The 16558-nt window shown below is 39.2% G+C and overlaps 2 protein-coding genes and 1 pseudogene across 2 annotated transcripts; 1 reads left to right on the forward strand and 2 right to left on the reverse strand.

The window, feature by feature from the left end:
* Positions 1-536: 536 nt before the first annotated feature.
* LOC113197155 (HIG1 domain family member 1A, mitochondrial pseudogene) lies at positions 537-862 on the forward strand (annotated as a pseudogene).
* Positions 863-3304: 2442 nt separating this feature from the next.
* Positions 3305-4237, reverse strand: LOC113197173 (olfactory receptor-like protein OLF3). Its single transcript, XM_026409396.1, has one exon. It carries the CDS (start codon positions 4235-4237, stop codon positions 3305-3307), a length of 933 nt encoding a protein of 310 aa, XP_026265181.1.
* Positions 4238-11317: 7080 nt separating this feature from the next.
* Positions 11318-12253, reverse strand: LOC113197154 (olfactory receptor-like protein OLF3). The gene has a single exon (XM_026409368.2). It carries the CDS (start codon positions 12251-12253, stop codon positions 11318-11320), a length of 936 nt encoding a protein of 311 aa, XP_026265153.2.
* Positions 12254-16558: the final 4305 nt, after the last annotated feature.

Raw genomic sequence — 16558 nt, forward strand, 5'->3', positions numbered from 1 at the left:
AAAGATACAAAATATGAAATTTTTGTCCTCCAAAGATCATGTCTAATGTGCCAAGAGATATTCCAACAAATCTGAAAGCAAATTCTAGAGATTTTTTTCCTATTGGAGAGGCATAGATAGTGAACCAAAAATATGTATATATATATATATATAATTTTAGGTAGGAATTAAATTTTTAAATATCTTTTCACAATAGCTTTATTTCTATAGGATACTGATGTTGAAAAGTAGGAGACTATTAAGAATAAATGAGTCAGGGGTGGTGGTGCATGTCTGTAATCCCAGCTGCTTGGGAGGCTGAGGCAGGAACATTCAAAGCCAGCTTCAAAAGCGAGGCACTAGGCAACTCAGTGAGACCCTGTCTCTAAATAAAATACAAAATAGGGGTGGGGATGTGGCTCAGTGGTCAAGTGCCCCTGAGTTCAATCCCTGATACCAAAAAAAAAAAAAAAGAAATAAAGAAAGAATAAATGAGAAGAAGCTGGTCCAGTGGTAAATGGTTTTATTGCTTTCAGAAGTGTCTTCAAGCAGTCACCATGTCAACCAACACAGATGTTTCTCTTTCTTCATACGATGAAGAACAGGGATCTAAACTTATCTGAAAAGCTAAATAGGCACCATTTGTACCTGTTGGAATGGCAGGTCTTGCAGTTTTTGCATGTGGAATATACAAATTGAAGAACAGGGAGATACAAAAATGTCCACTCACCTGATGGACATGCCTGTGGCAGCCCAAGGCTTTGGTGTAGGAGCAATGACTCTCCGTATCGGCTATTCCATGTATCAGGAATTCTGGGGAAAACCTAAACCTTGGAAGAAGAGATGCTGTTGTGGTCTCGTTGGAAGTGCTTGTTTTTGTTAGATATCTCATATCGAGGTGATATGTTTATGTCAAAAGTAAATCATTTGAGTGGTATTTTCAATAATGGCTTTTTTCCTTGCAGGCTTGATTTGCCTAGTGACTGAATTCACCATGAATTGTGAGTAATTCACCCACTAGGTCATTCAGGGAAGTCAAATTAACACAAAAGAAATAAGTCACCCACATACAGGTGATAGCATTACAACATTCACCTTCTTAATGCTTATGACAGAAGTTACTTCTAAAGAAGATAGCAACCAGTACTGAGTACTCCCAATTTGCTATAGAATATCACACACATGCTTTGGATGTTGGATAGGAATCCTATTTAACCCAGTTAATTTAACTTTTTTCCTTCTTACCTCATGAACTGGTTTAAGAAATTCAGTTTTTTAGTGTTGGTTGGCTCTTGAAAAAACTCTTTCACAAAAGTTCATGAAGTATAACTTATAAATCTTCCCACAACTGAGAGAGAGAGAGAGAGAGAGAGAGAGAGAGAGAGAGAGAGAGAGAGAAAGTTTAAACCATACCTGGAAAGCTTACAACAGAACTGCATAGAAGTAGAATTTATTTCAGAATCACCCTTGCAAACATGAGAATGACATAATGATGGACTCCACATTAGCTCTTTTATAGTTGCATAATTATATTTTGTTGTTGTTATATTAGAATAATTTTTAATGTCATCTTGAACTAAAAATGTGTATCTAAGCGCTAATACAAAGGTAAATGAGGAACACTTTTTAAATGTGTGCATTATGTTTATTTTCTCTGAAAAAATTGAAAGTGGTAAATTAAACAAATTACCTAAAATGGAAGCAATTGATGGTTTATAAGAAAGCTTGTTGGCTCAGACATTATACACAAACTTTGACAAATTACAGGATGTATTAGTGCACTTATAAAATCCCCTCGTCCTATCTGAACTTTGTATTGTTATGAAAGTAAATGAACACATAAAGAAAGAATAAATGAGGAAGCTTGACAATTATCCCATGAAGAAATTAAGCATTAAAAGAAGCTGGGCATGGTGGTGCATGCTGTAATCCCAACTCCTTGGGAAGCTGAGGCAGAAGGGTTGGTAAATTCGAGATCAGCCTGGGAAATGTACAAAATCCTGTCTCAAAAAACAAAATAAAATAAAAAGGGCTGTAGAGTAGCTCAGTACAGCACTTGCCCAGCATGTGAGAGACCCTGGGTTTACTCTTCAGTATGGAAATATAAAGAAGGAGGAGGAGAAAGAAGGGAAGAAGAAGAAAGCATAGTTATGTAGGTTGGTGAGACCAGATCAAAGTTTCCCCTCATCTTCTGCAAAATGAACAGTATCCTTCTAGGAGCTTCTCTCATTTTTCTCAAGTTATTTAAAATGACATTAGTGATAAGTTAATGATACAGAATTTTGTTTGTTTCATGGTCCATATTATCACTTCTTCACCCTAAACACACACACACACACACACACACACACACACACACACACACACACATCAATTTTATGGAAATTAAAGTCAGCATAAATTCCTTTGGATAATGTAATTTTCCCCACAAATTTATTTAACCTACATCACAGTTTAAAGGCCAGAAAAAAAGAATGTATTATGTATGAAGTCTGGACAGTGCAGTTTATTTTTTACAAATACATTTAGAAGATTGTTAAAAAAATAAAGTAAACATGTCACATAGTTTACACGGTTTAGTTGTAATTAGTATAGAATTCTCCTTTCCTCTTTGGCAGGAATGGTCAGACCCCAGAAGCTATCTCAAAATATCCAAATTGATTCCTGCTGTGATTTCTGGAAGTCATTTCAAAGGAGAAGGAAACTTATTTGCTACCCATTAGGAAGATCACTGCATTTTTCAATTTTCTGATAATTCAGAGCCTTCTGAGGAATGGGGAAAGTAAAGGACCTTCTAATTCATAACGGAGGACAGAGGTTGGCCTAGCTAAAGGGAGTGAGTGCCTTTTGCAGCTCGGGCAGCACGGCGGGCATTTTGGACCAGTTACCTCTAACATTGGTAACCACTCTGGAAGCAAAACACTGTTTTTCCATTTAACATAAAAGAAAAACTCAGCCATAAAAATGCTTCCATGAGGTGCAGACAGCACAGGCAGTGAGAGGCTGAACAGGCATCAAAGCCCAGGACCGTTGGATACATTTGGGAGCCCTGACTTTAGACTTGGACACATGCAAAAAAAACAAAAGTAGGCAGGAAAAATCCAAAAATGACGGCACACCCAAGAGAAGACATTCTAAACAGGGGGCACCTCAAGGATCACTGACCTATAAATAATCAGGAATTGGTGTGTGAGAAAATTCATTCAGCACGTGAACATTTTGACCACAGACATCTGACCATAATAGGCTTTTTGGGGGTAAGCATGGGAGTTCTGTCTATGTTTACTTTATCTCTTGTTTGATTGGGGTCACAGGTCTCCACCCTTTATCTGAATTTGTCTAGAAGTTTCCAGAGCACAGCCATCACTTCCTTATTCCTCAAGCTGTAGATCAAGGGGTTCAACATGGGTGCCACCAGGGCATAGAACAGAGCGACCATCTTCTCCTTCTCCACCGAGGAGGCAGAGCGCGGGCCCAGGTAGGTGAAGATGGTGGCCCCAAAGCACATGCAAACCACAGTGAGGTGGGAGGCGCACGTCCCAAAGGCTTTGCGACGTCCCTGGGTAGAACGAATGTGCAGAATGGCAGCCACTATGCGAGCGTAGGAGAAGAGAACCAAGGAGCAGGGAAGCATGATCACCAGGAATCCCGAGATGGCCACCATGACCTGGTTGAAGGAGATGTCCACACAGGCCAGCCGAAGCACCGCCAGGGTCTCACAGGCAAAGTGGTTGATAACATTGCGACACAATGGCAGCCGGAAGGTGATGATGGTTTCCATTAGTGAATTTGAGAAACCAGCCACCAGGCAGCCGGCCACCAGCCCCAGGCACAGTCCTCCATGCATGATGACTGTGTAGTGCAGGGGGTGGCACACGGCCACGTAGCGGTCATAGGCCATGGCTCCCAGCAGGAAGAACTCAGAACCACCCAATGCCAGGGAGGTGTAAAGCTGGAGCACACAGCTGTGGAACGGGATGCACTTGTGGGCTGAGAGCAAGTGGGCCAGCATTTGAGGGGCAACACTATTTCCATAACAAAGGTCCACCAGGGACAGAACACTGAGGAAGAAGTACATGGGAGTCTGAAGCCTGCTATCCAGTCTGATCAGAAGAATAATGAGGGAATTCCCCACGGTGGTCACCAAGTACATGGCCAGGATCAGTACAAAGAGAAAAACTTGGGTGCCCCAATCACTGGACAGCCCCAGCAGGATGAACTCAGTGACCCATGTCTGGTTGTTGATGCTCCGGCCCATTAGTTTCAGGACTGGAAAATGGTTGGCAGACCACACTGAGTGCCTGCCCTTCTGAACTTAGAGCTGATCCAAACTCTGCTTGAACACTTTCATGCTGAGGAGCATGGTAGAACCCGACTGTAAAGCTAAAACTCAGGGAGAAAAAAAAGTCACATCCTTAAAATCAATTTATTGCAGCATAGCTTATTCCCCAAATATGCTCTTAAATGGGAGAAGGAAATTAATGAAGTGTTTTAAACTTAAGACTCTGTTCAATTTAGTAGTTATTATAGGGAACGGTTTCTATCTTTGCAGTGAGAAAGTTTGGGGTCCACATGAATATTTTTCTCAGTTCTAAATGATGTCCAGTGCCATTTAACCTCTATAGTTCACTGGGTTTCCCCTCTAGGGATCTCAGACACAATCCTACCCACCCCTCCATGGTGGAATACATTCATAATACCCTGACTATTTAAATAATCTTGTACTTTCTGTTATTAAGGAAGTCTGAGTTTATTTATGTGGCTTTCCCTTTTACTTTAGAGTATCAAGTGGAGAGCTTCGTCCCCTCCTGCCTCATACCATGGCCTGCTTGAACCAATCAACTCAAAATGGTGAACTTCAAGAATCAGGTATCACATGAAGGAAAGTACATATAACTGCTGAAATAAATCTCAGGTCCCACAGGTGAATTAATTGAGGTGTTTCCTCATACCAGCTTTCTACTTAATAATACTTATTAAGGAAGGTTTTCTAGAATTTGGGTCTATTGTAGTGCAATTCCTGCTCAAAATAGTGAGTAGAGAGGCAAAGGGGTCTCAGAATCTTGAAGAGTAAGAATTTCAGAACATCCCCATAGTCAAATTTCCTTTTTCTTCACCTATATTACTGAAAACCCCAAATTCCCAACCGAAATATAGAAGACTCAAAACAATTTAGCTCAGGTGCAACTATGGAATTATTGGATTATTTCAACACAAGCTTGATTTCTCTTCTTGAGCTTCTTGAGCTTTTTTTTTTTTTTCCTTTCTGTAAAGGATAGCACAAAGGTTTAGGAAGAAAAGGCAGATGTGCACCTGGGGATAAGTGAGGAACCCTGCTGGGCGTTGATCTTGCTTCCTCAGCTCAGCTCCTGTCTGGTTCCTTGTCATCTTTGCATTGCCCTCTCATCTCTTCTTTATCCCAGAATGCTTAGACCATGAACACCAAGTGGACCCAGTTACAGTGCCTGAGCCGCATTTTCATTTCAAGTCGTTAGCATAAAAGATCTGTGTCACTGGGTCATTTTCCTGCAGCTCAAAGATTCTATTTTAAAAGATCCTTTCCATCAGGCTGATATTGCACGGAGAAACAGGCATTCTCCTAAAACTGTAGTCTATCAACTTTCACATGTATTAAATCTGGAGAGTGGCCTAATATATCAGTTTCTCAGAGGTTTAAGCATATAGTTATGCAGTCATAATAAAAAGAAAAAGTAGTGAGTACACAAGTGGAAATAACCTTAAAATTTATAAATATCTTTTTAAAAAATGCACCAACTAAGCAATCTATCCTATAAGCTAGAAAAGTACTTTATATTCTAACCAGCTCCAGATGGGCAGTTGTGGGAAGCATATTAGACAAAGCATGTTTTCCAAACAGAAATTCTGCAGGACATAAAATAGTTGATCTCAGAGAGAGTTTTTTCTTCTACTGACTTCAGCAAAGCCAAGGCCTCCAGGCCATGCTAATAGGGACCAATGCTTTGAATCTGGAATTGAGTCGTTAGAAGACTCAAGCCCATCACAGGGAAGAAACCCTTAAATTGCTTAGAGGGTTCTGGCTCCCTAATCAAAATATCTAGAACATAGTTTCTGTGGATGTATTTCCACTAGAGAACAATTACATCAAGCCATCAAACCCTGAGTCTTGAAGAATACAGGACAGTGATGGATTTCAGGAAACTAGTTTCGTGACTCATGTTGTTGAATAAGTGTCAAAGAGGCAAAAGAATTCTCAACTCACCTTTGGAGAGCGAAGGCCATCTGTGCCTTCTAAGGGTGGCAAGGCTGGGGATGTTTGGAATTTGAAGACAGTGCAGTTGGAAGAGTAAGTTTCTCAAACTTTAGGAAGGGGGTCTCGAGGGGCCAATTATGCTGTTTACCAGATTCCTTTTCTTTCCCCTCCCCCTCTGTCTGGTCACTTCTGCTCCTAACATTCTAACCTACATTTCAACTTTGAAAATAGAAGTTTGGCTTCCTTGTCCCTGGGGCACAGCAAGGAGCACACCAAACTTTAATTTCTTCAGGGAATGAGGTCTGTTTTCAGGGGTTCCACTTTGCAAAGTGAATGATTTCTCCCGCTTGGTGAGCACGCTACTTCTCCAATTCACAACACGTCCCCAGCCGAGCTCCTGGTCCAGGCAATCCGAAGACCACTGGGATGCTCTGTGGGCATGATCTGAGTGTGGTCAGGGGATGTGCTCCCTCCAGTTCCTAGCCAGGTGATACTTACCCCTGGCCTGCTCTCTGTGTTTGCAGTTCTACCACCACATCCTACAAACTTCGCAGGACTTTCACCTTTCCCTTCCTTTCAAGAAAGACACTTTGTCCTGGGTCAAATCTTAGAAATTTTAATTCTCAGAATTTTTTATTAAAGTACAATCATCTCGTGTGAAAAAACAAAAACACTTAGTGAGGATGGTAAGGCTTGTGCAGGGAAGTCTGCAGAAATACAAGGCACCTCTCTCTCCCCTTCCCTGAGAAGGAGAGTGGAGATTTCCATGGGTCTGTTCTGCTTTCGTGACTGCAGAAGGCTGCTCTGCTCCCCTGCTGGGCTAGCTGGCAGTGCCCTGGGAAACCTGACTCCTCCTGCCTTCTCCCTGGCTTGGGCTGAACCCTATGGCAATGGCATCCTCTCCCCACTAAGGGTCTAGAACCACTTTCTAAGAACAATTCCTCTGTGTGGAGAAGGGTCCCTGCATGAGCTCTGGGCCTGCAGAGAGAGGCAAAGGCACCCCGTCCGTCAGTCCTGGACCTTAAAAAGAAAAGGAAAAAGAGGCAAGATGAATGGGGAGGGGAGGGGAGAGAAGAAATTATGTTCAAGCTTTCAAAATTTTGCTGAAATCTGTCATAACCACGTTTTTCCCCCCTCTTATTTACTGTGTGGATTTATTATCTTATTTTTATTCTTTTAACATTTTTTACATGGCTATAGGAGGGAACAGATGAAAATGTCCTTGTAAAATGTGCTTTCTCACCTTTAGGTCTTAGAAGTTAATTTTCCCTTAGAGTATAGAACAGAAAAAAGAATGGATTTAATTTTCCTGTTAGTATAGTTGTCCCAAGCTCATTTATTCTGTACTACACATTTTCCAAAATTTATTTATAATTGGAAACTTTTGCCATACTAGATTCTCCTATACAGGACTTTTCACTTGTGGATTCATTTCGATTCATTGGTGCATTTTTCTTTGTCAATTCCAATACCAGGGTTTTAATTGTCATTACTTTATAATATGCTCTGATGTATTAGGGCAGTTGTCCTCTCATTTTGTTTCAATTTTTCTTTAAAAAACTTTTTGATCATTCTTGTTTGATATTTGTTTCTTTCACGTGAAGTTTCAAATCAACCTAAGTATTATGTTCAAAATGGGTGTTAGAAATGGATCATTATTGCCTTGAATTCAACTATTCATTTGAGCAAATCTGATTTTTCAAATATTAATTATTCTTCATCCAGAAGCAGATATCATTATACTTATGTTAGGTCTTCTTTTATGTCTTTTCTCAACTAGACTTTCTCATTAAAGTCTTTCATATCTATTAATGTATTTACTTCTATGTTTATACAGTTCATGCTGCTATTGCAAATGGAATTTTTTCTATTACTTTCTATAGTCTATATTCACGATAGTGTAGAAATACTACTGATTTAATTGCACCCAGTCACCTTGATAATTTCTCATTATTATCAATAATTTGTTTATTGAATGTCTTAAGGATTTTAAAGCATAAATTCATAGGAATTATTCTCTATGACAGAGACTATTCACTGTCCAACAATATCCTACATGATATTTCATTGTCTCCTTTATAGCCCAAGTGAAAATATTGGTTTGGTCAGACAGCTGACAGGCAGAAGATTCTTGAAAAGAAAAACATTTATTGTTGCAAGTGATGTGTTTTGGGGGTTAGTTTTACTCAGAACTATGCCTATACTGCCTGACATTTGGGCTAATCACATTCTATGAACAGATATTCCAAAAAGCAATAAGAATGGGGATTACAAATTACACATAGTAAAGATTCTATACATGCATTCTTTAGGATCAGGAAAAAGTAAAAATACCCAGTCTCATAACTGCAGTTTGAGAATAGCTGGTTGGTGCAATAAGATAAGAATATAATATGTACACAAAGATTGTAATGAAAACTATCAATATTTATAGATGAAACAATTATTTGTCTCAGAAAATTGTTCAACAATCTATTAGCTTTAATGAGAGAATTAGATATAAGACCAACAGTAGCATTTCTGTACACCAGCAATAACCAACTTAAAAATGAAATTGAGTGACATTTATAACAGCAAGTATTTATGAAGTATTTTGGAACTGCTTAACAGAAAATGTACATGACTTCTATGAAGCACCTTGACAAAACTTTCATTCCTTCCAGTATTCTTTACCTTTTTCTATTTTATTTTCTTCATAGCAATAAATAACATCCAAGTATACCTTAATTATTTCTTGTATTTACTATATGCTTCCCTCAAGCAGCATGAAAGCTCTCCAAGGGAGCTTTTCACAATTTTTACCTTTCACTATTATATCTCCAACACCTGGAATAGTGCCTGACCTGTAATAAGCATTCCATAAATGCTTGTGAACACATATGGAGAAAGTGTTAATTCTCTAAATAAAACATTAAAAACTTTTAATGACTGAAAAGACATTTTATACTTTAGATTTGATGATGTAATATTATAAAGATGTTACTCCAAAAGTAATATTCAAGTTCCATGCAAACCCAATCAAAACCTTAGATGGACTTTTGGGGGAACTAACAAAATTACACAAAAATGTATATGGGATAGATCTCTCTGCTAATAGCTGAATTATCTTGGAAAATAAATTAATTCCCCCATCTTATTTGATATATTGCATACTATGTGTGAATACTTACCACAAAACCAAAATATTTTTGAAAATGAACAAAATATCACATTGTGCAAGGGTAGACAAAATAACAAACCGAAGAGAATAAAGCTCTCACGACAGATTCTTAAGTAGGTAAACCTAATGGTATATATTAAAAATACTACAAATGAGTGAATAAATAATTGACTAGTTAATAAAAGAATGACCTCATGGAAAAAATATCACTGGACCTGATTTAACAACATATGCATAGTGCATATCAGATATGCCAAAGAAATAACTATGAAAGATAAAGCTGAAAATTTAATTAAATTAAAAATACAACATCTGTGGCCTAGCTGCAGAATTTGTTTTAGTAAAACAAAACTTCAAAGCACAAATCACAGGCAAAACCCAAAAAGTGATAAGTTTGATTAAATGAAGATGAAATCTTTCTGTTCAACAAAAAATTCCATGGACTAATTTAATGGAGAGATGGCAGATTGGAGGTGTATATTTTCAATAGCTATAACAGGAACAAACTAATATCTATTATATATATCAACAAAAATGACATAAAAGCTAATGTAAAATTTGGCAAAGAAAAGGGACATGCTGTGTATAGCAGTGTAAACCCAAATGGCTAACAATTTGATTCATTCAGTTAATATGTATTTGTGCCTACTATTGTAAAGGCACTAATTCATATGCTTGTCACACAGTAGTGAACAAAACAGAGTCCTGCCCTCTGTAGTAAAGGTGGGAGGCAGACATTTAAAAAATGAGTTAGTAGGAAAGATAAGTAGCAGGGTGAGAGGGAATAGAAGTGGAGGGCAGAATATAAGCTTGCAGTAACAAATAGGGCAGTCAGGTCAGCCTCAGTAAAAGGAGTTAGATGGATGAAGAATTGATGGGCATTCATGGATGTCCTGTCCATGAATGGTGATTGGAAAAGCATGCACAGAACAGTTTGGGGTGAGAGCAAGTGAGAATCAGGAACTGAGCACATGAAAACACACTTGCACTGAGTACTTATTAGTGCAATGCAAAATAAAAGAATTGTATATATTTTAAACTAAAAATTATTCAAAATATGCCAAATATTGGTGAGGTTGCAGATGTATAAGGAACACTTGTGTATTGAAGTAGGAGGGCAGATTTTAAAGCCAGTATGCAAAACATTATCTATGAGCTAGCAACTCAGTTCCTTTGTGTGTACTCAGGACCTCAAGTGAATAATCATAGGATACTGGGGAGTTGGGAGCCACTATCAAGATTAATAGCTAGATCAGGGTGAACAGCAGAATAGCAAACAAACAATATGTATGGATTTTTAAAATATTATGTCTAGTGGGAAAAACTAATATGTAGTATAAGATAAGAAAGTAACACATTATATATGTAATTTATATAAATATTCATATGTGTATGTCTGAGTGTGTACTCTCAAACATAATTATTTCATTAAACACATTAGAATACTTGTCCAAAAGGCAAGAAAGAAACAGAAAATGAGATAAAATAATTAATTTATTTTTCAAAAGTAATGAGGGCCTGTGTAAGTGGTCATGTCCATGTTCGGGGAGATTTTTAAAACTTTTTAAAGTTTATTCTCCTATTCTCTTATTCTTTATAGATTTTAATAAAGACAACTAAAATAATAAAGGATGCATCAATCAACCAATTATCCAATCAGCAGGAATTTAACAGCATTGCCAAGGCACCAAGAAACAAATATGATAACATCCAGACCCTTGCTGTCTAGAAGCTGACGGCCTAGCTGGAGAACAGAAGCAGACTCCACTTGAACAACTGAAGAGCCTTTTTGTTTTGATACCTGCCACGTGTTTAACAGTGCAGTGATACATAGTTAAGACTGTCATGTGGAGAGCCAGGCTACGAAACTAACCCACACATAGTCATCATTTCCCCCATCTGCATCGCCTCTGGACAATTGGAGGGAAGGAGGAATCCTTGAATCTTTACCTTTTTTCACTAGATTTTCCCACCACTCTTCCTAAAGCACCAATCACATCCTTGTTCCTTAAGCTGTAGATTAAGGGATTAAGCATCGGGGTCACTACAGCATAGAAGAGGGCAACCATCTTCTCCTGTTCTGCTGTGGAGCCGCCCACAGGTCTCATGTACCTGAAGATGGCCGTTCCAAAGCACATGGAAACCACAGTGAGGTGGGAGGTGCAGGTCCCAAAGGCTTTGCGACGTCCCTGGGCAGAGCGGATGTGCAGAATGGCAGCCACTATGCGAGCATAGGAGAAGAGTACCAGAAAGCAGGGAAGCATGATCACCAGGAATCCCGAGATGGCCACCATGACCTTGTTGAAGGAGATGTCCACACAGGCCAGCCTCAGCACAGCCAGCATCTCACAGGCAAAGTGATTAATGACATTACGACACAGGGGTAACTGGAAGATGATGATCGCCTGCATCAGTGAATTTGAAAGACCAGCCACCAAGCAGCCGGCCGCCAGCCCCAGGCACAGCCCTCCATGCATGATGGCTGTGTTGTGCAGGGGGTGGTACACGGCCACATAGCGGTCATAGGCCATGGCTCCCAGCAGGAAGAACTCTGTGCTGCCCATTGCTAGGGAGACATACAGCTGGAACACACAGCTATGAAATGGGATGGACTTCCGGGCAGACAGGAAGTGAAGGAGCATCTGTGGGACAGTGCTGTTGGTGTAACAGATGTCCACAAAAGACAGGACACTAAGGAAAAAGTACATGGGGGTATGGAGCCTGCTGTCCAGCCTGATAAGGAGGATGATGAGGAAGTTCCCAAGCACAGTCACCAGATACATGGCCAGGAACAGGACGAAGAGGGAGACCTGGGTCTCCCAGTCACTGGACAGTCCCAGCAGGATGAACTCACTCACCCATGTCTGGTTTTCCCTGCCCATGAGCCTCTGAGGACCAACCTCAATTTACAAACCAATAAAGACCAGATGTCCCATCCTTAAGTGAGGAAGATTTTATTAAAATGCTTGGACATTTAAATCTAAAAGATTAACCTGTGAAACTTGACATCTAATTCCTGTTCTTGACATCTAATTCCTAATCATGGGTTTGGTTCATGTCTTTGTTGGATACCTGTTTGTCACTACCGACTGCCTCAGAATCCACAGTGAAATAACCTTTTAACCTCTGAATTCTCTAACTATGAAAATATTATGCTCAATTTTCATCCTTTTATAATCAGAAATTTGAGAGTTCAACTTAGGAAATAACAAACCTAAATAGATTTTAAGAGGCAACCAGGTCTAAAATCACATTTTAGAATCAGTAAAAAAAAAAAAAATGCTTAATCTTAAAAAATCTTCCCGTAATTTTCTCCATGTGAGTTAGAGTATAAGAGGAAATAATCCCAGATGGTATGTCTTTCTCTTTTAGAAGAATGTCATGAAATTGGTTAGCACCTGTAAAGAAAAAGAACCAAGTCAACAATGGATTTCTTTTAGATGATATAAAATTAAATACTTGGCACAAATCTTAGCCTATTGACTAAGAGGTAATGGGCATCGGTCTACACAACCTCACTGATTTTATTGGTATATATCCTGAATAGTAACAGTTCAATTCTGGAAACGAGGATGTGATGGGAAGTAAGTTAATTAAAAGAATTAACTCATTGGAATGAACATTCTTCCCCTTTATTCTCATCTCAAAAATGGATTGTTTCACTGGCTGGAAATGGTCTTCTTTCATCTTTGTGCTGTTTTCCTAGCTTACGTAACCGGAGAATAATACTTCTGCCTCCTGGATATTGTGCCCAGACTTTGCAACAATGATGGGTAATAGAACTTCAGGAATGTCAAGGGCTCTGTGTTCAGAAACACCCTAGGAGTTCTTAGTAACCTTGTATTCATACTGGACTTCAATCCCAAGTGATTTCCACAAATCTCATGGGTGAGACAAAGTCCACTCTCAATTTGTCACATACTCTGTCCCTCTAATTGCTCTACCTTTTAGGAGGAAAACATGAAACTCATCCACGGCTATCCCAACTGGACAGATTCTGCTTGTCGTCCATGATCAGGTGGGACCACTGAACACACGATGAGAATCCCACTTTGCAATGAATATGTGTGTGACAGTAAGAGCAGCTAGCATCAGATCAATAGGGTGCTGGGACATTTGGACTGACCAGCAGATAAAAGTCCTTCCTTTATCTGCGAATGAATTAAGCTTGATCATTCATTCCTGTCTGTTAATTATGTAAGAGATACCAGCAGGAGACTATAGAGTAGTGCTAAATGTTCTTTAATTCTTTATTATTTACCCTAGAATCCAAAAGGTAAGAAAGTCACATTGGAATATTTCTATCATAAAGAGGAAACTTCCCTTTTTATTCCTAAAGAAAAAGGAAAAGTTGAAATATGAAAGAATCACCAGCATCCACAGTGGTCTCACAGGGAAAATTCAGTGCCCAGGACTGTCAGTGGAGCTTGACCACAAACAGACACTATTCAGAAACCAGCTTTGAGAAATAATGGAGTAGTCCCTAGTTCTGCCATTACATGGAAACAATTCATGTAAAGAGATTCTGCTAGCAGAGGACTGAAAATAATAGTGTGGTGATAGTTAAATATGACAGTTGCTGAGTATGTGTCAGGTGCAAAAAGGAGACTTCATTGAAAAAAGTGACTAATAGCAATCTCTTGGAGTTTTAAGACTTACACTTCTTCCAAAATAATAATAATTCTCCCCGGGCCTCGTGGTGGACACCTATATAATCCCAGCAGCTTGGGAAGCTGAGGCAGGAGGATCACAAATTCAAAGCCAACCTCAGCAAAAAGTTAGGCACTAAGCAACTCAGTGAGACTCTCTCTCTAAATAAAATACAAAACAGGGTTGGGGTTGTTGCTCAGTGGTTCAGTGCCCTTGAGTTCAATTCCTGGTACCAATGATAATAATAATAAATTCTCCTCTAAGGACTTGACAAAGAAAAGATTGTTATGATCTTTAGCCCATAACTTCCCTTGAAGGCACAGAATGTTACTGATTAGAGAGAGAATAAAAAATCCTGTGGTTAGCTGGTCATATCCTTGTATCAGCTTCATGCCTTTCTAAGTGCGTCTCCCTGGGAATCAGTGAACTGCTTTGCTGATCAACTTGCATTTCCTGGTTCACATTCATGACTTAGTTTCTTGATCTGTGTGAAGGGAATAGACATTCAAGTCTGTCCTAATCCATTGGGGAAGGGAATTAGACAGGATAATGGCACAATTCGTTGACTTTGTTTAGTAGGAAAACTGATTTTTTTAAGGTAAAAAAGGATAAAAAGTGAAATAACACAAAAAAACATTTGTTATGTAAATAAAACTCAAAAACAAATATTCAAAAGCAAGATGGCAATACCTTAACTGAAAACACTAATAAGCTTGATGAACATTCCTGAACCGCCTTTTCTTCCTGGAGCTGAGACTCAGGCTTCCTAAAGTCATGCATCACAAGCGTCCTCCTCAACTAACAAGGCCACATAAAAGCTTTGAGTGACCTGAAGCTGACCATTACCCTCTCCACCCATCCCTACCTCCTTGTGCATACTCACCCCTGTAGATACTCTCTGCTGTGGCAACAGAGCATTCAGAGCCCAGCATTCCGATGAAGTTGCATTCTGGCCAGTATCATTTGGGAACAGCTGGGCAGCCCCAACCTGTCTGTGGTCCATATTGCCAGGAGTTCACCGGGGCCATTATATCCTTGGTCCCTTGTTGATACTTCCTTCTTCCAGTCTTTGGTTAAGGACTTGACAGAAAAAAATGTAATCTCTTCTTCCTTCCCCAATGTCATCAGCCCTTCTTCTTATCTTCCAATGACACAGGACAGACCAGAATTTATGTTCCCTTTAGTCAGATCCAGAAACGCACCCTATGGCAGCTAAGCTTGGTGATTTCCACTGAAGCAGTCAAAGCTGCAGGGCTGGTGCTTTTCTTCCTGGAGTTATCAGAAAGACCTTCCTCCTCAGTGCAGCTACTTTCTTAGAATGGAATACCAAAATGGGACCTTTAGCTCTTCCGTAACCAAATTCGGTTCAAATGTGCACAAGACCAAAGGGTCTAGGAGGAGGCTATGTGTAAAGACACTGGTCTCATGTCCTGTCCCGTAAGCCTTGGAGAGCCTCTAAGTGCCTGAGCCTCCCCAGGACAGGAGGCCCTCATTGCCCCAGGAAGAGATGGGGATTGGACAAGATGAGGGATATGGAAGAAGTAACTTACTTTTCCCTCAGAGGTTAAATCTCTACAGGCCAATTATGGGGTGCTTGTTAGGAAGTTTTGGTTACTTTTATTTATTTATTTATTTATTTTTTGCTTCATTTGGAAATTTTATATGGTCATTCCCTCTCTTTAAATACTTACCTACATTTAAGAGACTTTACAAATGAGAATTCAGTCTTTATTAATGCAGACACGTGAGACGAGAATCCAAAGTACGGGTTCCCCAGAAGCCTCCTAAGTATTTGTTGAATTTTTACTTTGAACTTGTGTATGGCTTTTTTGTCCAGGTAGCCATGAATTAAATGATTTGACTCAGGGTGTCCAACTGTTCTTGAACCATCTACGAGATCTTGGAGCAATAGCTCCTATAGTTATTATACCTCATACAAGTATTTTGTGGGATTTTCCCCCATCTTGAATCACCACTAAAGTCTCCTTAACTAGTCGCTGTTTAATTATTTAACTACTTTTGTATTTATATGTCTGAAAATACTACAGAAATTTGCTACTCCTTTTAATCATCTCAAATTACACATCCACTTGATTGATTTACATTTGGGTTTTTTTCTAGTGTGTGGCTGTTAAAAACAATACTGCTTCTAATAACAGAACAGCCACAAATTGGAAACAACCCAAATGTAAAGCAATCAAATGGATGTATAATTTGAGGTGATTAAAGGGAGTAGTAAATTTCTGTGGTATTTTCAGAATAGGTAAAGTGGGCGACCAAGTGTGAGGGAAGAGGGGAGGGAGAAGGGGAACAACTAGGGAATGAAGTTGATAAAATTATGACAAGTGCATGTCTGAATATACCCCAATGCATTCCAATGTTATGCATACTATAATGTACGAATTAAAAGCAAATAAATAAGTAGAAAGAATACCTATAGAGTAGAGGAAGGGGATGTATACACATATACAAACCCAAATATAACTGGTTTTGGATATTGCATATGCACACACACAAAAATGTCTTTGTGGATGCCT

This window comes from Urocitellus parryii, chromosome 3 (genome assembly GCF_045843805.1).
Source record: "Urocitellus parryii isolate mUroPar1 chromosome 3, mUroPar1.hap1, whole genome shotgun sequence".
Taxonomy (NCBI): domain Eukaryota; kingdom Metazoa; phylum Chordata; class Mammalia; order Rodentia; family Sciuridae; genus Urocitellus; species Urocitellus parryii.

Bases quoted from the DNA above. Each gene is read 5' to 3' on its own strand.
- LOC113197173 (XM_026409396.1), bottom strand. From the start codon at position 4,237: ATGGGCCGGAGCATCAACAACCAGACATGGGTCACTGAGTTCATCCTG.
- LOC113197154 (XM_026409368.2), bottom strand. From the start codon at position 12,253: ATGGGCAGGGAAAACCAGACATGGGTGAGTGAGTTCATCCTGCTGGGA.